The 26,245-nt window shown below is 46.7% G+C and overlaps 1 protein-coding gene across 1 annotated transcript; it reads left to right on the top strand.

Moving 5' to 3' along the window:
* Nucleotides 1-15,285: 15,285 nt before the first annotated feature.
* On the top strand, nucleotides 15,286-17,485 carry LOC119300792 (amino acid permease 3-like). The gene is made up of 3 exons (XM_037577680.1): nucleotides 15,286-16,078; nucleotides 16,280-16,422; nucleotides 16,523-17,485. The coding sequence occupies exons 1-3, from the start codon at nucleotides 15,418-15,420 to the stop codon at nucleotides 17,156-17,158; spliced, it is 1,440 nt and encodes a 479-aa protein (XP_037433577.1). The 5' UTR covers nucleotides 15,286-15,417; the 3' UTR covers nucleotides 17,159-17,485.
* Nucleotides 17,486-26,245: the final 8,760 nt, after the last annotated feature.

Genomic DNA, 26,245 nt, shown 5'->3' with positions numbered 1-26,245 from the left:
GGAAAGGAGCAAACTACATGGTAAACCAACAAGCATAAGCATGGCATGATGCACAACCAAATATGATGCATTCTTGGTTTAATGAGGCATGGCATGGCAAAACACAAACAATACTACAACTTAAGTGGTGCTCAATATGCAACGAGTTGCGTATTGACAAAACACCACATTCAATTATTTAGTTCTCTCCCGTTTATGTACCCAACAATATTAAATGTGATTAAACATGGCAAGAGGTGAAACATAATAAAACTACCTAACTAGGCAAGTTTAAATGAGGCCGGAAACCACAAACAACAATTCCAGAAAGTCCCCATCAGCAATATTTTAGGTTTGGTACTGTTCTGCCTAAAACATATTTTTAGAGCTGTTAAGCATGCAAAAGAGTGCACCAAGTTAAACTAGGCATTTTTCTACCCCATTTACATATACAGTTTATTTAAAATCGAGCTACGGTTAATTAGTTATGAAATAAATCATTTTAACATGGCATTTATGCACATTAATGCAAACAACATTTTAAACATTATTAACATGGATGAAAGTTGCATACTATTAAAGAACATGAAAATCTAAGCAAGATGCATATATGACATGTTTCATTTGGGTGCGTGGATATTTAGATATGAGCATTGCAAATCAGTCGTAAAAATGTAATTATGCAATGCACTAGAAAATAATGAAACCCACAGGCAGAGCAAAAAAATGCATGGGCCAGAAGTGGAATCGGGCCCAAGTGTGTGTGTGTGCAAAAGAAAAGAAAAGAAAAATTGGGTGCCTAGGACTCGAACCCACAACCTCTCCATTGAAAACAGATCACATGGATATGCCCGAGGCACGCTAACCACTGCGCTGCTGCAATCTTTGTGTAACAGATGGGAAGCCAGCTCTACTTATACAGCTACGGAAAGGCTCGAGCTTGGAATAATGGCTGCACATGGATTGAAGGAAATATGCCCTAGAGGCAATAATAAAGTTATTATTTATTTCCTTATATCATGATAAATGTTTATTATTCAAGCTAGAATTGTATTAACCAGAAACATAATACATGTGTGAATACATAGACAAAAAGTATGTCACTAGTATGCCTCTACTTGACTACCTCATTGAATCAAAGATGGTTAAGTTTCCTAGCCATAGACATGAGTTGTCATTTGATTAAACGGGGTACATCATTAGAGAATGATGTGATTAACTTGACCCATTCCGTTAGCATAGCACTTGATCGTTTAGTTTGTTGCTATTGCTTTCTTCATGACTTATACATGTTCCTATGACTATGAGATTATGCAACTCCCGTTTATCGGAGGAACACTTTGTGTGCTATCAAACATCACAACGTAACTAGGTGATTATAAAGGTGCTCTACAGGTGTCTCCGAACGTACTTGTTCGGTTGGCGTATTTCGAGATTAGAATTTGTCACTCCGATTGTCGAAGAGGTATCTCTGGGTCCACTCGGTAATGCACATCACTATAAGCCTTGTAAGCATTGCAACTAATGAGTTAGTTGCAGGATGATGTGTTACGGAACGAGTAAAGAGACTTGCCGGTAACGATATTGAACTAGGTATTGAGATACCGACGATCGAATCTCGGGCAAGTAACATACCGATGACAAAGGGAACAACGTATGTTGTTATGCGGTTTGACCGATAAAGATCTTCGTAGAATATGTAGGAGCCAATATGAGCATCTAGGTTCCGCTATTGGTTATTGACCGGAGACGTGTCTCGGTCATGTCTACATAGTTCTCGAACCCGTAGGGTCCGCACGCATAAAGTTCGATGACGGTTATATTATGAGTTTATGTGTTTTTCTGTACCGAAGGAGTTCGGAGTCCAGGATGAGATCGGGGACATGACGAGGAGTCTCGAAATGGTCGAGACTTAAAGATTGATATATTGGACGACTATATTCGGACATCGGAAAGGTTCCGAGTGATTCGGGTATTTTCGGGAGTACCAGGGAGTTACGGGAATTCATATTGGGCCTTAATGGGCCATACGGGAAAGGAGAGAAATGCCTCAAAGGGTGGCCGCACCCCTCCCCATGGGCTGGTCCGAATTGTACTAGGGAGGGGGGCCTTCCTTCCTTCTCCTTTTCCCTTCCCTTTCCTTCCCTCCTACTCCTAATACTTGGAAGGGCTCCTAGTTCTACTAGGAAAGGGGAATCCTATTCCCGGTGGGAGTAGGACTCCCCTAGGGAGCGCCATAGAGAGGGCCGACCCTCCCCCTCCTCCACTCCTTTATATACGGGGGCAGGGGGACCTCCAAAGACACTCAATTGATCTCTTAGCCGTGTGCGGTGCCCTCCTCCACCATAATCCACCTCGATCATATTGTAGCGATGCTTAGGCGAAGCCCTGCGTCGGTAAAACATCATCATTGTCACCACGCCGTCGTGCTGACGAAACTCTCCCTCAACACTCGGCTAGATCGGAGTTCGAGGGACGTCATCGAGTTGAACGTGTGCAGAACTCGGACCTGCTGTGTGTTCGGTACTTGATCGGTCGGATCGTGAAGACGTACGACTACATCAACCGTGTTGTGCTAATGCTTCCGCTTTCGGTCTACGAGGGTACATGGACAACACTCTCCCCTCCCGTTGCTATGCATCACCATGATCTTGCGTGTGCGTAGGAATTTTTTTGAAATTACTACGTTCCCCAATAGTGGCATCCGAGCCAGGTTTTATGCATTGATGTAATATGCACGAGTAGAACACAAGTGAGTTGTGGGCAATAGAAGTCATACTGCTTACCAGCATGTCACACTTTGGTTCGGTGGTATTGTTGGATGAAGCGGCCCGGACCGACATTACGCGTACTCTTACGCGAGACTGGTTCTACCGACGTGCTTTGCACACAGGTGGCTGGCGGGTGTCAGTTTCTCCAACTTTAGTTGAACCGAGTGTGGCTACGCCCGGTCCTTGAGAACGTTAAAACAACACTAACTTGACGAACTATCGTTGTGGTTTTGATGCATAGGTAAGAACGGTTCTTGCTCAGCCCGTAGCAGCCACGTAAAACTTGCAACAACAAAGTAGAGGATGTCTAACTTGTTTTTGCAGGGCATGTTGTGATGTGATATGGTCAAGACGTGATGAGATATAAGTTGTTGTATGAGATGATCATGTTTTGTTGAAGTTATCGGCAACTGGCAGAAGCCTTATGGTTGTCTCTTTATTGCATAAGATGCAAGCGCCAAATAATTGCTTTACTTTATCGCTATGCGATAGCAATAGTTGCAAGAGCAATAGTTGGCGAGACGACCATGTGATGACACATTGATATAGATCAAGATGATGGAGATCATGGTATCATGTCGGTGACGATGGAAATCATGACGATTCTTTGGAGATGGAGATCAAAGGCACAAGATGATGATGGCCATATCATGTCACATATTTTGATTGCATGTGATGTTTATCTTTTATACATCTTATTTTTCTTAGTTCGACGGTAGCTTTATAAGATGATCTCTCACTAATTATCAAGGTACAAGTGTTCTCCCTGAGTATGCACCGTTGCGAAAGTTCTTCGTGCTGAGACACCACGTGATGATCGGGTGTGATAGGCTCTACGTTCAAATACAACGGGTGCAAAACAGTTCCACACGCGGAATACTCAGGTTAAACTTGACGAGCCTAGCATATAACAGATATGGCCTCGAAACACTGAGACCGAAAGGTCGAGCGTGAATCATATAGTAGATATGATCAACATAGTGATGTTCACCATTAAAACTACTCCATGTCAGGTGATGATCGGACATGGTTTAGTTGATATGGATCACATGATCACTTAGAGGATTAGAGGGATGTCTATCTAAGTGGGAGTTCTTAAGTAATATGATTAATTGAATTTAAATTTATCATGAACTTAGTCCTGGTAGTATTAGCATATCTATGGTGTAGATCAATAGCTCGCGTTTAGCTCCCCTATTTTAATTTTGACATGTTCCTAGAGAAAACTAAGTTGAAAGGTGTTAGTAGCAATGATGCGGATTGGATCCGTGATCTGAGGTTTATCCTCATTGCTGCACAGAAGAATTATGTCCTTGATGCATCGCTAGGTGACAGACCTATTGCAGGAGCAGATGCAGATGTTATGAACGTTTGGCTAGCTCAATATGATGACTACTTGATAGTTTAGTGCACCATGCTTAAACGGCTTAGAATTGAGACTTCAAAGACGTTTTGAACGTCATGGACCATATGAGATGTTCCAGGAGTTGAAGTTAATATTTCAAGCAAATACCCGAGTTGAGAGATATGAAGTCTCCAACAAGTTCTATAGCTAAAAGATGGGGGAGAATAGCTCAAGCAGTGAGCATGTGCTCAGATTGTCTGGGTACTACAATCGCTTGAATCAAGTGGGAGTTAATCTTCCAGATAAAATAGTGATTGACAGAATTCTCTAGTCACCATCACCAAGTTAGTAGAACTTCGTGATGAACTATAATATGCAAGGGATAACGGAAACGATTCCCAAGCTCTTCGTGATGCTGAAATCAACGAAGGTAGAAATCAAGAAAAGCATCAAGTGTTGATGGTAAACAAAACCACTAGTTTCAAGTAAAGGGACAAAAGGGAAGAAAGGGGAACTTCAAGAAGAACGGCAAGCAAGTTGCTGCTCAAGTAAAAAAACCCAAGTCTGGACCTAAGCCTCAAACTGAGTGCTTCTACTGCAAACGGACTGGTCACTAGAAGCGGAACTACCCCAAGTAATTGGCAGATAAGAAGGATGGCAAAGTGAACATATGTATATTTGATATACATGTTATTGATGTGTACTTTACTAGTGTTTATAGCAACCCCTCAGTATTTGGTACTAGTTCAGTTGCTAAGAATAGTAACTCGAAAAGGGAGTTGCAAAATGAACATAGACTAGTTGAGGGTGAAGTGACGATGTGTATTGGAAATGGTTCCAAGATTGATATGATCATCATCGCACACTCCCTATACTTTCGGGATTAGTGTTAAACCTAAAATAAATGTTATTTAGTGTTTGCGTTGAGCATGAATATGATTGGATCATGTTTATTGCAATACGGTTATTCATGTAAGTTAGAGAATAATTGTTGTTCTGTTTACATGAATAAAACCTTCTATGGTCATACACCCAATGAAAATGGTTTGTTGGATCTCGATCGTGGTGATACACATTTTATAATATTGAAGCCAAAAGATGCAAAGTTAATAATGATAGTGCAACTTATTTGTGGCACTGCCGTTTAGGTCATATTGGTGTAAAGCGCATGAAGAAAATCCATGCTGATGGGCTTTTGGAATCACTTGATTATGAATCAGTTGATGCTTGCAAACCATGCCTCCTGGGCAAGATGACTAAGACTCCGTTCTCCGGAACAATGGAGCGAGCAACAAATTTGTTGGAAATCATACATACTGATGTATGTGGTTCAATGAATATTGAGGCTCGCGGCAGGTATCATTATTTTTTGATCTTCATAGATGATTTGAGAAGATATGAGTATATCTACTTGATGAAACACAAGTCTGAAACATTTGAAAAGTTCAAATAATTTTAGAGTGAAGTGGAGAATCATCGTAACAAAAATAAAAGTTTCTACGATATGATCGCAGAAGTAAAATATTTGAGTTACGAGTTTGGCCTTCAGTTAAAACAATGTGAAAGAGTTTCACTACTCACGCCACCTGGAACACCACAGTGTAATGGTGTGTCCGAACGTCATAACCGTACTTTATTAGATATGGTGCGATCTACGATGTCTCTTACCGATTTACCACTATCGTTTTGGGGTTATGCATTAGAGACAGCTACATTCACATTAAATACGGCACCATCTAAATCCGTTGAGACGACACCGTATGAATTATGGTTTGGCAAGAAACCAAAGTTGTCGTTCCTTAAAGTTTGGGGTTACGATGCTTATGTGAAAAAGTTTCAAACTGATAAGCTCAAACCCAAATCGGAGTAGTGCGTCTTCATAGGATACCCAAAAGAAATTGTTGGGTACACCTTCTATCATAGATCCGAAGGCAAGATATTTTATTGCTAAGAATGGATCCTTTCTAGAGAAGGAGTTTCTCTCGAAAGAAGTGAGTGGGAGGAAAGTAGAACTTGATTAGGTAATTGTACCTTCTCCCAAATTGGAAAGTAGTTCATCACAGAAATCAGTTCCAGTGATTCCTACACCAATTAGTGAGGAAGCTAATGATGATGATCATGAAACTTCAGATCAAGTTACTACCGAACCTCATAGGTAAACCAGAGTGAGATCCGCACCAGAGTGGTACGGTAATCCTATTCCGGAGGTCATGTTACTTGACCATGACGAGCCTACGAACTATGAGGAAGCGATGATGAGCCCAGATTCCGCGAAATGGCTTGATGCCATGAAATCTGAGATGAGATCCATGTATGAGAACAAAGTATGGACTTTGATTGACTTGCCCATTGATCGGCGAGCCATTGAGATTAAATGGATCTTCAAGAGGAAGACGGATGCTGATAGTATTGTTACTATCTACAAAGCTAGAATTGACGCAAAAAGGTTTTCGACAAGTTCAAGGTGTTGACTACGATGAGAGTTTCTCACTCGTATCTATGCTTAAGTCTGTCCGAATCATGTTAGCAATTGCCGCATTTTATGAAATCTGGCAAATGGATAAACAAAACTGCATTCCTTAATGGATTTATTAAAGAAGAGTTGTATATGATGCAACCAGAAGGTTTTGTCAATCCTAAAGGTACTAACAAAATATGCAAGCTCCAGCGATCCATCTACGGACTGGTGCAAGCATCTCGGAGTTGGAATATACGCTTTGATAAGTTGATCAAAGCATATAGTTTTATACAGACTTGCGGTGAAGCCTGTATTTACAAGAAAGTGAGTGGGAGCACTACAGCATTTCTGATAAGTATATGTGAATAACATATTGTTGATTGGAGATAATGTAGAATTATTCTGCAAAGCATAAAGGAATGTTTTAAAGGAGTTTTTCAAAGAAAGACCTCGGTGAAGCTGCTTACATATTGAGCATCAAGATCTATAGAGACAGATCAAGACCTATCTCTATATAGGAGATAAGTTTTTCAATGAGTACATACCTTGACAAGATTTTAAAGTAGTTCAAAATGGAACAGTCAAAGAAGGAGTTCTTGCCTGTGTTACAAGGTGTGAAGTTGAGTAAGACTCAAAACCCGACCACGACAGAAGATAGAGAGAGAATGAAAGTCATTCCCTATGCCTCAGCCATAGGTTCTATAAAGTATGCCATGTTGTGTACCAGACCTATTGTATACCCTGCCCTGAGTTTGGCAAGGGAGTACAATAGTGATCTAGGACTAAATCACTAGACATTGGTCAAAATTATCCTTAGTGGAATAAGGATGTGTTTCTCGATTATGGAAGTGACAAAAGGTTCATCGTAAAGGGTTACGTCGATGCAAGTTTTGACACTGATCCAGATGACTCAAAGTCTCAATCTGGATACATATTGAAAGTGGGAGCAATTAGCTAGAGTAGCTCCGTGCAGAGCATTGTTGACATAGAAATTTGCAAAATACATACGGATCTGAATGTGGCAGACCCGTTGACTAAACTTCCCTCACAAGCAAAACATGATCACACCTTAATACTCTTTGGGTATTAATCACATAGCGATGTGAACTAGATTATTGACTCTAGTAAACCCTTTGGGTGTTGGTCACATGACGATGTGAACTATGGGTGTTAATCACATGGTAATGTGAACTATTTATGTTAAATCACATGGCGATGTGAACTAGATTATTGACTCTAGTGCAAGTGGGAGACTGAAGGAAATATGCCCTAGAGGCAATAATAAAGTTATTATTTATTTCCTTATATCATGATAAATGTTTATTATTCATGCTAGAATTGTATTAACCGGAAACATAATACATGTGTGAATACATAGACAAACAGTATGTCACTAGTATGCCTCTACTTGACTAGCTCGTTGAATCAAAGATGGTTAAGTTTCCTAGCCATAGACATGAGTTGTCATTTGATTAAACAGGGTCACATCATTAGAGAATGATGTGATTGACGTGACTCATTCCGTTAGCATAGCACTTGATCGTTTAGTTTGCTGTTATTGCTTTCTTCATGACTTATACATGTTCATATGACTATGAGATTACGCAACTCCTGTTTACCGGGGGAACACTTTGTGTGCTACCAAACGTCACAACGTAACTGGGTGATTATAAAGGTGCTCTATAGGTGTCTCCGAAGGTACTTGTTGGGTTGGCGTATTTCGAGATTAGGATTTGTCACTCCGATTGTCGGAGAGGTATCTCTGGGCCCACTCGGTAATGCACATCACTATAAGCCTTGTAAGCATTGCAACTAATGAGTTAGTTGCGGGATGATGTGTTACGAAACGAGTAAAGAGACTTTCCGGTAACGAGATTGAACTAGGTATTGAGATACCGACGATCGAATCTCGGGCAAGTAACATACCGATGACAAAGGGAACATCGTATGTTGTTATGCGGTTTGACCGATAAAGATCTTCGTAGAATATGTAGGAGCCAATATGAGCATCCAGGTTCCGCTATTGGTTATTGACCGGAGACGTGTCTCGGTCATGTCTACATATTTCTCGAACTCGTAGGGTCCGCACGCTTAAAGTTTGATGACGGTTATATTATGAGTTTATGTCTTTTGATGTACCGAAGGAGTTCGGAGTCCCGGATGAGATCAGGGACATGACGAGGAGTCTCGAAATGGGCGAGACGTAAAGATCGATATATTGGACGACTATATTCGGACATCGAAAAGGTTCCGAGTGATTCGGGTATTTTCGGGAGTACCGGTGAGTTACGGGAATTCATATTGGGCCTTAATGGGCCATACGAGAAAGGAGAGAAAGGCCTCAAAGTGTGGCCGCACCCCTCCCCATGGGCTGGTCCGAATTGGACTAGGGAGGGGGGCGCCCCCTTCCTTCCTTCTCCTTTTCCCTTCCCTTTCCTTCCCTCCTACTCCTAATACTTGGAAGGGCTCCTAGTTCTACTAGGAAAGGAGGAATCCTATTCCCGATGGGAGTAGGACTCCCCTAGGGCGCGCCATAGAGAGGGCTGGCCCTCCCCCTCCTCCACTCCTTTATATACGGGGGCAGGGGGCACCCCAAAGACACACAATTGATCTCTTGATCTCTTAGCCGTGTGCGGTGCCCCCCTCCACCATAATCCACCTCGATCATATCGTAGCGGTGCTTAGGCGACGCCCTGCATCGGTAGAATATCATCATCATCACCATGCCATCGTGCTAATGAAACTCTCCCTCAACACCCGGCTGGATCGGAGTTCGAGGGACGTCATCGAGTTGAACGCGTGCAGAATTCGGAGGTGTCGTGCGTTCGGTACGTGATCGGTCGGATCATGAAGACGTACGACTACATCAACCGCGTTGTGCTAACGCTTCCGCTTTCGGTCTACGACGGTACATGGACAACACTCTCCCCTCTCGTTGCTATGCATCACCATGATCTTGCGTGTGCGTAGGATTTTTTTTTTGAAATTACTACGTTCCCCAACATGGATAACCAACGACGATGGCGAGCGAACGCGGCGGCGCTAGCGGCTTGAAGACAACGGCGGCGTGCGGGATTGTGGTGTGGGTGCGCGCATGCACGCGAAGCAGCTGCGGGAGATGATGGGAGCGAGCAGCGGGTGCTGGGCGTGTGATGAGGAGGCGTCCGACGAGGCTGGGCTCAGCCCGTCCATGACGGCCGGCTGGACGGATGGCACCGTGTGCGGGTGTGCGGCGAGGCGTGGCGACCGCGTGGTGTGCGAGCGGGAGCAACATCGGCAGCGTGTGGGCGGACAGATGTGCTGTGTAGCGAGGTGCACGAGCTCGAGCTCAAGGTCAAGGCCATGGCGGAGGAAACAGGAGACGCGTGAAACGATGGCTATGCGGACAAACGATACCAGAGAGGGAGATGGAGAGGATCGGAGCTTCACCGTGGGGGTGCTGCTGGAGTCGTACGAGGTCGACGGAGATCGGAGGTGGCGGGAGGATGCGCTGATCGATGGAGGAAGGCAAGGAAACCCTAGGGGACGCGCTGGGGATTTATAGGAGGGGGGCACGAGCGTCGTGGTGGCCACGGTGGCCTAGTGCGTACCGCCTCTCCTTTTACTGTGAGAAGGAGAGGAAGCGGGAGGAGGAAGAAAAAGTGAGGGGAGAGAGGTTGACAGGCAGGCCCAGGGTGAAAATGTGTTGCGTGGAGGTGAAATTACCAGAGGGCGAGGTAGTTGGCGGGCTGGGTCGCACTGCTGTTGCGCTACTGGGCTGCTGCTACTGCTCTCCTTCCTCAAACATAAATAAGGAGCAAAATGCACAGGGGGATTGGAGAGGGGTGTGAGAGATATGAAAATATCCACATGCCCCTAGATTAATGCACGTAATTTTAAAAATGGTTTGGACATTTTTAGAGGAACAAAAATATTCCAAGTTTGAATCAAACTTGAGGCATTTTTTACCCCAACCAAACCAAGTCCAAATAAGATGAAATTTGACAGGGAGGGTGCAGGCATGGCCTAATATTTGTAGGGAAAAGATTAACATTAATGGAGAAGGTAAAAATGTAGTACTTGCAAAAAAAGGAAGTAGAAGGAAAAGGAGAAGGTGATGATGCATGGGACAAATGCATAGGCCGGCAAGCATGACAAGAGGCACAAATGCAATATGACAATGATGGGCATGGCAATGCAATATAACCAAATGATGATCATGATGCAAGAAGCAAAATATGACAATGGCACTCATCAATCATGGCAACAAACAGTTGAAGCACACAAAAGACAACGAGATAAACGGGAGGCATCTGGAGCATCGGTCTCAGGGCGTTATAGACGAGTACCAGTGTTTTATCATTTACCTAATCAAGGACGAGCAGGAATTAAGCTTGGGGATGCTGATACGTCTCCAACGTATCTATAATTTTTGATTGTTCCATGTTGTTATATTATCATTCTTGTATGTTTTATAATCATTTTGTAGTTATTTTATATCATTATTTGATACTAACCTATTGACATGGTGCCAAGTGCCAGTTGTTGTTTTTTTGCATGTTTTCTACATCGCAGGAAATCAATACCAAACAGAGTCCAAACGCAACGAAACTTTTTGTGGATTTTTTGGACCAGAAGACATCCAATGGGCTGGAGAAGTGCCTGGGGGTGATCCGAGGCGAGCACAACCCAGGTGCGCCCTGGTGGGTTGTGCCCACCTCAGGTGCCCCCCGGACCGCCGCTTTACTCTATAAATACCCCAATATTCCATAAACCCTAGGGGAGTCGACGAAAATAAATTCCAGCCGCCGCAAGTTCCAGAAACACCAGATCCAATCTAAACACCATCATGGGCGGGTTCATCATGTCCATTGGTGCCTCTCGATGATGCGTGGGTAGTCTTTTGTAGACCTTCGGGTCCGTAGTTAGTAGCTAGATGACTTCCTCTCTCTCGTTTGATTCTCAATACAATGGTCTCTTGAAGATCCATATGATGTAATTCTTTTGTGGTGTGTTTGTTGGGATCCGATGAATTTTGAGTTTATGATCAGAACTATCTCTTTTTATCCATGAACGTTATTTGAGTCTTCTTTGATCTCTTATATTCATGATTACTTATAGCCTTGTATTTCTTCTCTGATATTTGGGTTTTGTTCGGCCAACTTGATCTATTTATCTTGCAATGGGAAGAGGTGCTTTGTGATGGGTTCGATCTTACAGTGCTTGATCCCAGTGACAGAAGGGGAACCGACACATATGTATCGTTGCCACTAACGATAACAAGATGGGGTCTATTTCTACATAAATATATCTTGTCTACATCATGTCATCGTTCTTATTGCATTACTCCGTTTCTCCGCAAACTTAATACACTAGATGCATGCTGGATAGCAGTCGATGTGTGGAGTAATAGTAGTAGATGCAGGCAGGAGTCGGTCTACTAATCTTGGACGTGATGCCTATATATGCCTATATATTGATCATTGCCTGGATATCGACATGATTATTTGAAGTTCTGTCAATTGCCCAACAGTAATTTGTTCACCCACCGTTTTCTATTTTTCTCGAGAGAAGCCACTAGTGAAACCTACGGCCCCGGGGTCTCTTCTTTAATATATTTTCTTTGCGATCTATTTTCCTTTGCTTTTATTTTTAGATTTGTTAAACCAAAAATACAAAAAATACCTTGCTGCAATTTATTTTATTCGAGATCTATTTATCCCATCTATCATGTTTTTATCTCGTCCGTTTGCCAATTTGTGGCGCCGTTACGCGAAAGGGATTGACAACCCCTTTTACACGTCGGGTTGCGAGTATTTGTTATTTGTGTGCAGGTGCTCTTTACGTAGTGTTGCTTGGTTCTCCTACTGGTTCGATAACCTTGGTCTCATCACTGAGGGAAATACCTACCGTCGTCGTGCCGCATCATCCCTTCCTTTTTGGGGAAATATCGATGTAGTTCTAGCAGACATCACTCCTCCAACCGCCGAGCGGTGACGCGCGATGGGATCCAGTCCCCCGCCGCACCGCCAACCGCCGCGCCAGAGCCGAAGACAATGGCCTTCCCCGCCTTATTCGCCTTCTTCGCCTTGGCTGTGGAGTCCCTTGCCATTGCTGCACACTTCGGTGGAGGAGAGAAGCGAAGGAGTCGGGAGGAGAGAAAGGGGATCTGAGATCCAGAGCTCTGCCCTCGAATCTTTTATACCTCCAGACAAAATCCTCAGTCAAATTTCCCACCGTGAATCCCCATATCGACGGCCCGTGCGGCGTGGTTTTGTACAGGACAACCACAACACGTGGCGGGGATCGTGCGCACAAATCGAGGAGCCACGCCTCCCACTTTCCCACTAACGCACAACGTTACCGCTTCAGCGCGTGAACATGCAAATTCAAATCCCGAGAGTTCCGGGACAAATCAATCTGATTGATTACCAGCGATTCCTTTCCTAAAGGACGCACGTGAGTCAGACTGACCATCCTCCGCGGGGACCCGTGCACTTGGCCGCGTTAAACACCCGAGTGAAGTCTTCTTTAGGATCGTTATCTGACGAGCTTGACGCCCCTCTGCAGGTTCACTTGGCCCTCTCGTAGGCTCCAAGGCGCATGACTCGTAAACCTGGACTCGTAGGAGGCCTGTACTGGCGTTCCCCTGGGATAAGGAGTGGCATCTCTCTAGAGAGTCAGACCACGCGTTGGCGTCACCACTGAGTTGTAATGGCATGCCTTCACTTGGGCCCCTAGTCCATCTCCTCCGAGAGACAAAACGAATGTCACCGGGTTTTTCTCGACGATCGACAACACCCGGTCATCTGGGTAAACCTAAAGTCCAGAATCCGTTGTGTTTTCGTCCAAGGAACAACAAATCACTGTTCGGAAACATATTCCCAGTGTCCCTGCAACACTCGGACTCAACCGAAGGGTCGGTTTGTTTGTCCTACGAAATCCCAACCGATTCGGGGGCTAATGATGCGGTCACCTATTACAGGTAGGGTCAAGGACCCATCATTTGGGACCCACATAGGGCCCATCACCAACATAGGTAGGTCCCTGGACCATGCCAGCATTCAGATGCATACATCGGGAGGTTCACTTGGACGGCCTTGTAGCACTTGGACAATCACACATCACTTGGCGGATGAACTACCACTCGGACGTACAGGACAAGAAGGTGTCGTGGGAGCTGCAACGGTCGAGGAATCCTAAGTCATCCACTAAATAGAGTTCTAGCTACCGTTACCTGTAACTGCTGTAGTAGAGGCTCCTTACACTAGTAATTGTCTCATTCAATGGCATTAATTGCCTCGGCGGCGTGGGAGACATGGGGCTGCTGCGCACTCTATATAAGCCGCACCCCTCTCCATAGCCAGGCACGTTCAATCTCTGTAACCATATCTATCAAATCAAAGCAAGCCTCAGGGCACGAGACGTACGGCTCTTACCTCGACCGAGTGACGGGCCTGAACTCGTTAAACACCAAGTGTTACACCTGCGCCATAGCTAGTCTCTGCCCCTTATTCGTACCCCTAGTACTCATTGTCAGGATCATAACCCCGACACGTACCTTGTAATTTAGTTGGCATGCGTGAGCTCTAGTAATTGGTCCAGTATATGTAGCAGCAGGGGGTGCAGGTGTAAGTGTAGTACTGATGTCCTCATCAATTGCCGTCAAAATTATCTATATCCAAAACCAAGGGGTGATGGTCGAGAGTACGTGTTCTTCGTTAATAGCAGCTATAAGAGGGAATTTATGTACCCACTCTACATTACAGATTGCATGATCAAGACGTTTCCTAATCTCACCTTTTCTCCAAGACCAAACCAGATTGAATCTCTGCACTATCTACAGGCTCTGTTTTGCAGCGCTCGAGGTTGACTTGCTGGAAACTATTGATTCAGCAGTTTCTAGCGGGACTGGCTTTAAATTCCATTTGATGCAGGTCAAATAGGGAATGAACAATCAAACAGTCCAATTTCTTTGTGTGTAGGTCTGGTTGGGCTTCCAAAAACGTCCAGTCGAAACATGGCTTTTAAATTAAATTAAGTTTAGAAATAGTAGATGATACGAGCAACCAAATACGGCCGATGTGAGCGGCGGATGTTTGGGGCAGTGCCAACGCCGCGTGAAGACACGGTTCACCGCTGACTGACACGGACATGTTTGACCTCGGAGCATGCATGCGCGCTTCGACCTTGAGCGTGTGCCGCGTCCCATCTGCCAGCTAGGCTCCACCACGTCATGTTTCAGCCCACGTCGCTAGCGCGGCGAGCCGTGGAGAATCCGCGTGCCTGTGCGCGATGTGATCGAATCTTGGCGCACGAGATTCTTACCAAATTTGATTGGCAATAATGAAGACGTGACGAGATAAATGATTGGGTCTTTATCAGTACAGTACCAGAGTATGCGTACCGTAAGTACATGATGCGTTAAACCTAAGCTCTTGACCGCAGATTCGACGTCTAACAACCGTACAGGTTCAAAGGAAGGAACTATTAGTCTATGAGCAATCAACAAGGTGTTCCATGCGGTAGAAAGAAATCGAAATCGGCTTCCATGACGGTCATCTAAAGTACACCAGCACAGCTTGGCAACTATGTTATGTTTTGCCGTCATTTCGATGCCAGCGTGTCAACAAAAACTCAAAACAGTCGCACTGCAAAAGCAAGGAGGCTAGGATTCTCAACAGTGTTCACACGGAGCGCCAAAGCCAAAGCCTCTATATATACACCTCCCCTCCTCCCTCCCATTTCCCCACACAGGCACACGCCTCCACCCTCGCCAAGAACACACCACTCTCCAAGTCGTCAACTACCTGCTTGCGCTGAGCTTCTCTCTACGAGAAAGTCAAGCTAGCCGAGGATTGTCGAGTAGCAGCACAATTTAAGTGATGGCGGTAGGCAACGGCGGCGCCAAGAAAGTGGTGGCGCCCATGGAGGTGTCCGTGGAGGCCGGGAACGCCGGGGACGCGGCGTGGATGGACGACGACGGCCGGCCCCGCCGCTCCGGCACGTTCTGGACGGCGAGTGCGCACATCATCACCGCCGTCATCGGCTCCGGCGTGCTCTCGCTGGCCTGGGCCATCGCGCAGCTCGGTTGGGTAGCTGGCCCCGCTGTCATGCTCCTCTTCGCCGCCGTCATCTACTACACCTCCACCCTGCTCGCCGAGTGCTACCGCACGGGTGACCCGGCCACCGGGAAGCGCAACTACACCTACATGGACGCCGTCCGCTCCAACCTCGGCGGTCCCAAGGTCATCTTCTGCGGTGTCATCCAGTACGCCAATCTCGTCGGCGTCGCCATCGGCTACACCATCGCGTCCTCCATCAGCATGCGGGCCATTAGGAGGGCCGACTGTTTCCACGCCAACGGACACGCCGACCCGTGCAAGAGCTCCAGCAACCCATACATGATCCTCTTCGGCCTCGTGCAGATCGTGTTCTCGCAGATCCCCGACTTCGATCAGATATGGTGGCTGTCCATCGTCGCCGCAGTCATGTCCTTCACCTACTCCGGCATTGGACTCTCCCTCGGCATCACCCAGACCATATGTATGTCGTCGGAACTCCAAACATACTACTCCCTCCGTTCGTTATTATAAGACGTTTTGGACAGCTAGCTTTGAACTGTTTTGGGTACCGTCTGAATTGTCTAAAATCGTCTTATAAAAGTGGGTAGAAAAAGTACCTTTTTTGCCCTCTTATTAGTATATAAAAAGCTATCCTACAGTACTTAAGACGATGAAATTGCAGCCAATGGTGGAATCAAGGGCAGCCTCACCGGCATCAGCATCGGCGTCGGTATCACGGCCACGCAGAAGGTGTGGCGCAGCCTGCAGGCATTTGGCGACATCGCCTTCGCCTACTCCTTCTCCAACATCCTCATAGAAATCCAAGTACGTAAAAGCCATGACCGAGCTGTCCTCTGCTCAGCGAGTGTAATTCCTAGTTTGCTCTGTATTTGTTATCGTTGGCTGACATAGGGGTGTTTGTCAGGACACGATCAGGGCGCCGCCGCCGTCTGAGGCGAAGGTGATGAAGCAGGCGACGCGGCTGAGTGTGGCGACGACGACGGTGTTCTACATGCTGTGCGGGTGCATGGGGTACGCGGCGTTCGGCGACGCAGCCCCCGACAACCTCCTCACCGGGTTCGGATTCTACGAGCCCTTCTGGCTGCTGGACATCGCCAACGTGGCCATCGTCGTGCACCTCGTCGGCGCCTACCAGGTCTTCTGCCAGCCCATCTTCGCCTTCGTCGAGCGCTGGGCCGCGTCCACATGGCCAGACAGCGCCTTCATCTCCCGCGAGTTCCGGGTGGGGCCATTCGCGCTCAGCGTGTTCCGGCTGACGTGGCGGTCGGCCTTCGTCTGCCTCACCACCGTCTTCGCCATGCTGCTCCCGTTCTTCGGCAACGTGGTGGGACTCCTCGGCGCCGTCTCCTTCTGGCCGCTCACCGTCTACTTCCCCGTCGAGATGTACATCAGGCAGCGCGGCGTGCCCGGCCGGAGCATGCAGGGGATCTGCCTTAGGATGCTCAGCGTCGGATGCCTCATCGTTTCCATCGCCGCCGCGGCGGGCTCCATCGCCAACGTCATCGAAGCTCTCAAAGTGTACAAGCCGTTCAGCGGCTGATTTGCCGCACGTGCATCAACTTAGTTATAACCGCATGCTATACATACATACTACACGTTCGCCGAGAGGCCCTTGTTGAACCTAGTTATTGCACCTAACGGATTAGGCGGCCTTTGGTTGCACTCCTCGGAAAATGAGGGGCCTAAGCAGAACGGCAGGAGGTGCTCTCTGTAATGAAGATTAAGAGCGTAGGGTGCCTTATGCAAAGTAGCTCCTTTTTTGTAAAGGGGACCTAATTTTTGTTGTACAATCTGGTGTACCAGAGGGGGAAAAATCCAGTATATACATGTGAAGATAAGATAAAACTTTCAGTTTCACTAAATCTTAGTCGAGCGAGACTTAGGTATATCCCGTTTGATGCTATATTCATGAGATCTTATGTGTATGTCTCAATCGATTGAGACCTAACCTCACCCAAAAAAAATATCCTTGTGCCTCAGCTCTCATGATATTTATATATAGGATCCTTATATATATTGTTAGGAATACATATAGTCTTCGAAATCATATAAAGACCTATTGTTGTTTGAACCATACGTGAATAATTTTGGGGTTCACTAAAATCAACTCAATATCCGTAATCTCAACTACTCCCTCCGTTCTGAATTACTTGTCGCATGTATGGATGTAACTAGATATATTTTAGTTCTAGATACATCCATTTATGCGACGAGTAATTTAGAACGGAGGGAGTAGATGTTTTGAACCTTGATGAAATCATTACAGAGGTGCAAGCCTATGCTCTTGAGCTTACAAAAAGTGCAGAGTTATTTTACTTTAACTTGTGCCCCACAAAAGGAAATGGTCCAAGGTTTTTTAAACAAATAATTGGGGGACACTGTTTACAGAGAATATCTGGATTAGCAAGTGGGGAATCTTAGGTAGATCATTGATGATAAGCTCTTTTCTCTCATCCAAAGAAGAAATGGGTGGACAGCCAAGTAAGGATGGGTACGCAGGGTACTAGTCACGAAAGCGCGCTCACATGGACCATTTATGTTGCTTTCTTTATTTTCTTTGCGGATATGGAAAATGAAAAAGAATGGCCAGGCAAACTTGGAATCCTTGCATTTGCTTCCTAGATAGAAGTATTTGTTTGTGATAATTGGTGATTGCATTATAGGAGTATGTTAGCCGCCCTGCTCTGTTTAGCTGCTAGCACCACGGGGGATATGCCAAATCTGGCCACACAAAATTAATGTGTTCAAACTTCAACTAACAGGACCCTCTGGAAAAAAAGAGAGTTTGTTTTCTTGCATGAAGAGGTAGGCAATAATAGCACCAATAATAGTGTGTGTATAAGTCGATCAGTATATATAATTCAGCATGTACTTTTAAAAACACAACACAAACAAACATGTTCTACAGCTCGTTCTTTTTCTTTCACAGCAGTGGTTCGCTCCCGCAATAGGCCAAAGGGAGGCAGAGAAGCTCCCTTGGTTGGCCGCCGGCCAGGCCATGGGCTCCTCCCCTCTCCGGCGGCTGCTGCGGTAGTAGAAGAGTTGGGGAGCCCCATATCTGTGCTATACATAGTAGGGATAGAGTTTCAGGTGATCAGCATGATCTTCTCTTTTGGTACTTCTTCAGTCCTGCTCAAATGGAGTCCTTGTGTAACGCTCGGATAATTAAGCTACAGTAATCCTCTTCTAATGGTGTCATGTCACCACGATTATTGTTCTTAAACTCACGTTGGTTCGAAACCGGTTCAAATTCAAATCTAAAATAGAATCGAAAATAAAAGTTTTCAGATGTCAAATCTAAAATGTTCACAATATTCTTTAAATTCACCTGATCATTGTCATGTTGGAACCAGCCTCTTTTGGATTCACACAGTGTCCCTGAAAATTTATTCAGTGGACCAACAACCAATTATTTGAACTTTTTGATTTCTAAAAATAGTTGAACACTCCCAAATGCTTTGAAACCTTTTGTACCAACCCATGTTATTGCCTTGTATTTTTGTGCCAAGTTTTGTGTTAAACAAAACTCTTTTAGTGGCTCAAAGAAAATAAACAAAAGGTAAAAAACTAAAACAAGAAAATAAAAAGGGGACCACCCTCCCCCTCGCTGGGCCTCTGACCTAACCAGGCCCAGCCCATCTTCCCCTCAGTCGTCTTCTCCGGTTCACGACCGCGCCCGAACAGGAGCTCGTCCCCGTCGGACCAGCCTCGCCGGCGCCGCCCCGAGGGGATAAGGGCGACGCCTCGGGCTCCTCTGGTCTCCCCTCTCTCACTTGCCTCCCTCTCCCTTCCACGCTCCCTTCCCCAGATCCACCTTCTCTCTCCCCTCGCCCTCCCTGCATGGCCGCGCTCCCCTATCGCCGGCCACCTCGCCCCGCCGTGATCGACAGCCTCCCCGCGCCCTTCCTCCGTGCCCAGGAGGACCGCCACCGTCCCCTGCTTCATCTTCGCCAACCAGACCGAGTCGAGGGCCCCGACATCGATCCCTACACGTCGTCTTCGACATCGGGCCCGACAAGCCCCACCGTCTCTTCCGACCCCGGCACCTCCTGCTGCTCCTAATCTTTCATCGGGCCCCTGTGTGCCCCCAAGGTGAGCTCCGCCTCCCCCTTCCTTTGCTTCTCCTAGCGCATCTCGGCCCCCTGCCGCTAGCACGCAACATCGCCGTAGCTCGTCGCCGCCCTGCTTCATAGTCGTCGTGGCCACACCCGCCGGCGAGCTCAGCCGAACACGGCCTCGTGCTCAGCTCGCTCCCCATAGCCCAGCGTCGTGGACCGCATCCCGTGCCGTGCCCCGTAGCACCATCCTGATCGTTGCCCGACCACGACCCCCGCCCTCGCCGCTCGTCGGCGCTGCTCCGGCCAACTCCGGCGACGCCACCGCCCCCAGTTGACGCGCCTTCGTGTGCCCGTTCGAACGTGCCAAGTCCCGCGCCAAAAGACCCCGTGTGCGCGATTTCCGGCGAAGTCCGGCGAGCCTCGCCGCTATTTTGGTCGCCGGCGTCGAGTCTCCGGTCGTCGCCGACGTGGCCTCACAAGTGGGCCCCTTGTGACACTTCCGCTAGGCCCCATGGGCCCAGTTGACCCTGTTGACTGGGTCAACTGCTGACTGGGCACTCTAACCCACTAACATGCGGGCCCCACTAGTTTAAACGTTTTTATAAATAAATAAAACTGCTAGTTAAAATCTGTTATTTAATTAGTAATAAGTTAGTCGCTGACACTTGGGGCCCACCCCTCTAATTAGTCTGTTAGATTAGTTTAACCCACTGTTTAACCTAGAGTGGCTGACAGGTGGGCCCCACCTGTCAGTTTGACAATCAGCAGGTCAGCCGAATGTTGACGCATTGCTGACGTCATACAGACGCAATAACTCTTTTTCTGTTATTAAAATCATTTCAGAATATGTTTAAAACTTTGAAAAAACATAGAAATTAATCTGTAACTCGGATGAAAATGTTTTCTAGATAAAAGTTGCTCAGAACGACGAGACGAATCCGAATAAGTGGTCCGTTTACCTATCAGACGCCACTAACTATCTGAACATGGAACATTCCCCCTCCGGTCATTAGTTTGACACAGGTCCGAAACTGGGAAAACATTCCTAATTGAATCCCCCCTTCACCTTTACCGTGCAACACTTTGTTAGGTCGACCCTAGTTCTCCTTTTCATCATGTCATGCTTTATGATGCTTTGTTTGCTTTATATTTATAGTTTCTTCCCCCTCTTCTCTCCGGTAGACCCCGAGACCGATGATGCCCTTGTGATCGACTATGTCTCTGATGACACTTCTTCCTTTTCAGCAGAGCTTCCAGGCAAGCCCCCCCTCCCCTTTGATCATCCCGATATCGCTCATTCCATTCTCTCATGCTTGCATTAGATTTTGCTACTGTAATTGATTGCTCCTATTCTGATGCATAGCCTACTTTTGTAACCTTCTCATTGTACCTTACCTGCTTATCCTAAACTGCTTAGTATAGGTTGGTTAGTGATCCATCCGTGACCCCCCCCCACCTTGTCCCAATTGCCCCACCTTATGTTCGATGACTCGATCAACGTGATCGACGTCCAGGCCCTGACACCGCACATCACCCCCCTAGTTGTACGACTTTGCAGAGTTACTATCGAGTGCCGAGGGTGACATGTCACAGCCCCAGTTCAGCCCTTGCTTGACTTTGCTTGTTCATCATGCCATCATGTTTAAATTCCAAAGAAATTTGAAATGGGGATTGTTGAAACCCTAGAACCAAATGAAATTTAACTAGGTTCAATAAAAATATTTTCAATAACCCAGAATGCCCTTTGGAAATGTTCATGATTTCTGTTAAAGGTGAAAACCTCTTCCAAAAATGATGAACATATTTCTAGGCCATCCTGGATTTTTGAATTAAATTATATAGTATTTGCATTTGGGCATTTAATTGCTCATAATATTTTAAATACTCAAATAATCACAAACTGAAATGTTTACTGTTGGAAATATTCCAAATAGTGACATGGAGCAGTTTCATGATTTTTGGTAATGCCCTGGCATTTTTAATAAAGCCCTAAAGTTTACAGAATAATAGAAAACATTAATAAAACAGAAACTAGAGCACAGAGAGAAACCCACCTGGCTTACCTCGCCTGGCGCTGTTACAGCCCAGCTGGCCAGCACATCTGGCGGCCCAGCCCACCAGGGGCAGCCTCGTCTTCTACCTCTTGCCAGTAGGCAGAGGAGAAGCTGGGCACGGGGCACGCGCGCGCCACCTCCACCCTGCTCGCCTGCCTCCTCGACGGCCTGGACGGCTCCAGACGACACCACGCAGCCCTCTCGACCCCCTCTCACTCTCCCCCGGCCTCGTCCCCTCCTCTGGCTCTCTCCCTCGCACCACCCGAACGCGCCGCCGCCGCCGACGTGCACCACCGCAGCCACCGCCTCCCCCTCGCTTCCCTGACTGGCTCCTGAGCTCCTGCACCTCGTCGCCAGCCCCCTCACCGAGCCACGCGACTGGAAGACCCCCGAAGCTCCGCCCCCGACATCTTCTTCTTCCTCGGGTCACCGAGATCGCCGGCGACCTCCTGCCGTCACCAGTCCCTCCCCGAGCTCCCCGAGGCCACCGTCGCAACCGCCGTGAGCCACTGACTCTTCTCCCTTCCCCCGTTTTTCCTCTCGCACGCCGTAGCCGCCGCGCCACTTGCACCCGATCACCGGCCGCCGCCCCGAGCTCGTTTTCGACGAGCTCCGGCCTCCTTAGCCGCTGTTGCTTGCTGTGCTGGATGTGGGAGAGCTCCAGCTCCCCGCGGGTGCCCTTCGTCCCTCGTTTGGGCGCCGGGAGAGCGAAACCGAGCCCTCCGCCGCGCCTGTTGCCACCGGCGACGAACCGCCGGCTGGTTAGGCCCTGTTGACCAGGGGTTTGACTTTCCTCCTGACTCACTGACACGCGGGCCCGGCCCTACTAATTAATCTAGTATTAGTGCTAATTAAACCAGGATAGTTTAGTTAGTAACTGACACGCGGGACCCACTGGTTAGATTAACCTGGGCCGCTTCGTTGACCGCTGACGTCAGCGTGATGTCATGCCTACGCAGTAAATCATTTACTGGATTTTGTTTAATTCTAAATAACCAGAAAATCCAGAAAATGATTTGAACTTCAAAAATTCATAGAAATTAAACCGTAACTCCAAATGAAATAAGTTATATATGAAAAATTATCAGAAAAATGCAATCTATCCATCTGTACCATTTTCATGCATGAAAAACTAAGTTATACCTGCTGTATAACTGAAAACATGTTAATGGCATTTAAATAACCACATGTGGAGTTTGAATTTGAACCTTGGGTTCAAATCAACTTCATTTAATTTGATTTCTAGTTGCATTAGCTCAAACACAAGCATATTGCCATGTCATGATCATGCATCATATTGTGCATTTCATTGATCGTGTGTTCTTTCTCTGTTGCCGGTGTTGTCCCCTCTTGATAGACGTGGTTCCGACGATGAGATCGATGACACCGATGAAGAACTATATTATCTTCAGAAGTGCCAGGCAAGCAAAACCCCCTTGCTCATTCCGATACAATCCCACTCTCTCGCTCCTGCTCTCTTTTACTGCAATAGGACAACAACGTTTCAACTGTTACATGCTGCGGTAGTTGAACCCCTTTCCTCTGCATGACCTGTCATTGCCACAGTAAATAGATGAAACCCACTAGCATGAGTAGGAGTTGTTTGAGCCCTGATGTGCCTACTCATTCATGCTTGTTGTCATGCCCGCTACTGCTTAGAGTTGAGTCGGGTCTGATTCATCGGGGATGAATTGGAATATGGTGAACATGTCCTACCGTTGAGAGCTAAGTGTGTGAACACGATTTGGTAAAGGTAGCGGTGAGAGGCCATGTAGGAGTACATGGTGGGTTGTCTCATTGCAGCCGTCCTCAGGAACTAAGTTCTGTGTTTCTGATCCATGAACAGCTACTACCACGCATTGGAATGCTTAAGTGCCCCTCTCGACTTATTAATCAACCTCATCTCTGTCCAGGAGTTGCAACTAGTTTCTGGTGTTTGTAGGTTGTGTTAGTAGTCTACCAAGTGGTACCCGGTACAGGTGGGCTTGGGACAGACTAGGCACCATGGCACGGTGTACCAAGCGTAGATCCACCCGTTGAGGTGGGCTTGGGAACCTTGCACACATCATTTGGGGCCGTGAGCGACACCCCGGCCGGATCTCCTTGCGGATGGAACCCGAATAGGCGATAAACCTAGACAAGAGACTTGTTGTTTAGTCAGGTCGTGGCCGACTCCCTCGCCCGGCTTCCGCTTGAAGGTTGCCGAGGTACATGACATGTACATGGCGATAAGTGGCGAGAGCGTGTGTGAATAAGTACACCCCTGCAGGGTTATCATTATCTATTCGAATAGCCGGATTCCTCGGATATGGAAACTTGGACCCCTTGCATAGTTCATAGACAAGCGAAAGTGGATACTTTAAAATGCGCAAGATAAGTGTGAGTGCTACGGATGGCGTTCTCGCAGGGAGACGGGAGCGGATCCATAGTGGTGTATTGGTATGGTGAATTTGTGGACTCGTGTGCGCCACCTCAAAGAGTTACTTGCAGTCGTAGTTCAGGATAGCCACCGAGTCAAAGCTGGCCTGCTGCAGTTAAACTCCACCACCCCCTTTGTTGATACCGATGCATATGTAGTTAGTTCTGATGTAAGTCTTGCTGGGTACATTTGTACTCACGTTTGCTTAATTTATGTTTTGCAGAGAGACTTCAGTCCCGCTAGTAGTTCTGCTTGGACTTCGACGTTTAGCTCGTTACCTCAGCTACGATCTTGTACCTTGGGAGGGTCTCGTAGATAGTCAGGCTTCTCAGCCTTTTTCATTTGTAGATGTCTGTACTCAGACATGTTAAGCTTCTACATGTTCTTTGACTTGTATGCTCTGAATGTTGGGTCGTGAGACCCATGTTTGTAATATCTCGCTCCTCGGAGCCTATTGAATAAATACTTGAGTCGTAGAGTCTTGTTGTGATGCCATGTTGTATGTACTCATATCGGGCATATTGTGTGTATGATTGAAATGCTTGGTATGAGTGGGATCCGACAATCTAGTTGTTTATCCTTGGCAGCCTATCATATGGGGAAATGTAGTTTAGTGCTTTCTGAGCGATAGTAGTCCGCTACAGCCCGGTTCACCAGAGTCCTGCTAGCCCAGCACTACTGCTTGGAACACTTGACTGGCCGTCATGTGTTTCACTTCGTTCCTGTGTCTGTCCCTTCGGGGAAATGTCACGTGGTGACTTCTGGAGTCCTGCCTAGCCTGCTACAGCCCGGGTTACCGGAGTCCTGTTAGCCCAGTGCTACAGCCCGGATTCACACGTTGATGACTGACATGCTCGATGTGATTCATGTATGCCTGTCCTCATGGGTTAGCGCCGCTTTGGGTTCACGACTAGCCATGTCGGCCCGGGTTCTCTGTCATATGGATGCTAGCGACACTATCATATACGTGAGCCAAAAGGCACAAACGGTCCCGGGCCAGGTAAGGTGGCACCCGTGGGAATACCGTGCGTGAGGCCGCAAAGTGATATGATGTGTTACATGCTAGATCGACGTGGCTTAGGATCGGGGTCCTCACAGTTTTGGTATCGGTGCCTAACTGCCTGTAGGATTACCAAGCCAAACTGGTCGAAGTCGAGTCTAGAAATGCTTTAATTATATAAGGGAATTGATTGTGGATGGGAACGTAAGGCTCTTTTACTCCTTATCCTCATGACCTTCTGATCTGAGTCATCCTCTTCTCTTCTACGGGGATTAAGAACTAGGCCTTCTCATCTATCTATCAGGATGACGAGTTACTATGATAAAGACTTATAGGATTGATGGATTCAAGCCTTAGTTCAGTTTCTACTACTTCCGTGTGTTCATAATTGGTCTCGGAACCTTGATATTGTGATATTGAGTGGTTATGCCACCATTTTGCAGGATGTCTCAAATCTTTTTGAGCATTTATAGCCGTTATGCTGTCCGAGTCATCCCAGGTTTCTAGATAATCTGATGCGTTTGCAAATCCCTTCTTCCCATTTCCGACGTCCTATTGGGCCAGATTAAGCACACTAACGATCTGTTGAGGTACTCTACTACCTCGACATATATGTTGGAGCTATTATGATGACCCTAGGTGTTTTAGGGAGTCACCTAGTAATCTAGCCATGTCTTGTGTTCCCAGTGTGATGATTCTGGCCATCGTTCTCGAAAGCATCCCGTGATGCCATTTAGTTAGTAGGTATTCTACTCCTGGGTTCTTGAACCCGAGATTCACCCTACTTACTTCATGTTGATAGTGTTGCTAGTTCCTTTAGGATATTAGTAACCTTGCGACAGTCCTCGAGGTCCATGGTATTTCCTTCTTCCAAATACCATGAACCATTAAGGCGGAAGTTATTTGAACCAAAAGCTTACAATCAGAGTACTCTTGAGGAGTTCTCCATTCATAATTGTGATTCTGCCAGTTCTACCTTTCTGCATGGGTTATCTGGAAGAAACCTGTTGAACTTGGTTCGACATACTAATCAATGCATCCACAACTCAGAAAGTTATATGTTCCTTGAGTTGACCCTCCTCAGCTGTATTCCGAC

Source organism: Triticum dicoccoides, chromosome 5A (assembly GCF_002162155.2).
Source record: "Triticum dicoccoides isolate Atlit2015 ecotype Zavitan chromosome 5A, WEW_v2.0, whole genome shotgun sequence".
In the NCBI taxonomy this organism is placed as follows: domain Eukaryota; kingdom Viridiplantae; phylum Streptophyta; class Magnoliopsida; order Poales; family Poaceae; genus Triticum; species Triticum dicoccoides.
This window is presented reverse-complemented; position numbering and strand designations above follow the sequence as displayed.

Bases quoted from the DNA above. Each gene is read 5' to 3' on its own strand.
- LOC119300792 (XM_037577680.1), top strand. From the start codon at position 15,418: ATGGCGGTAGGCAACGGCGGCGCCAAGAAAGTGGTGGCGCCCATGGAG. The intron at 16,079-16,279 runs GTATGTCGTCGG...ATGAAATTGCAG, and splicing joins CGGCATCACCCAGACCATAT to CCAATGGTGGAATCAAGGGC. The intron at 16,423-16,522 runs GTACGTAAAAGC...GGTGTTTGTCAG, and splicing joins ACATCCTCATAGAAATCCAA to GACACGATCAGGGCGCCGCC.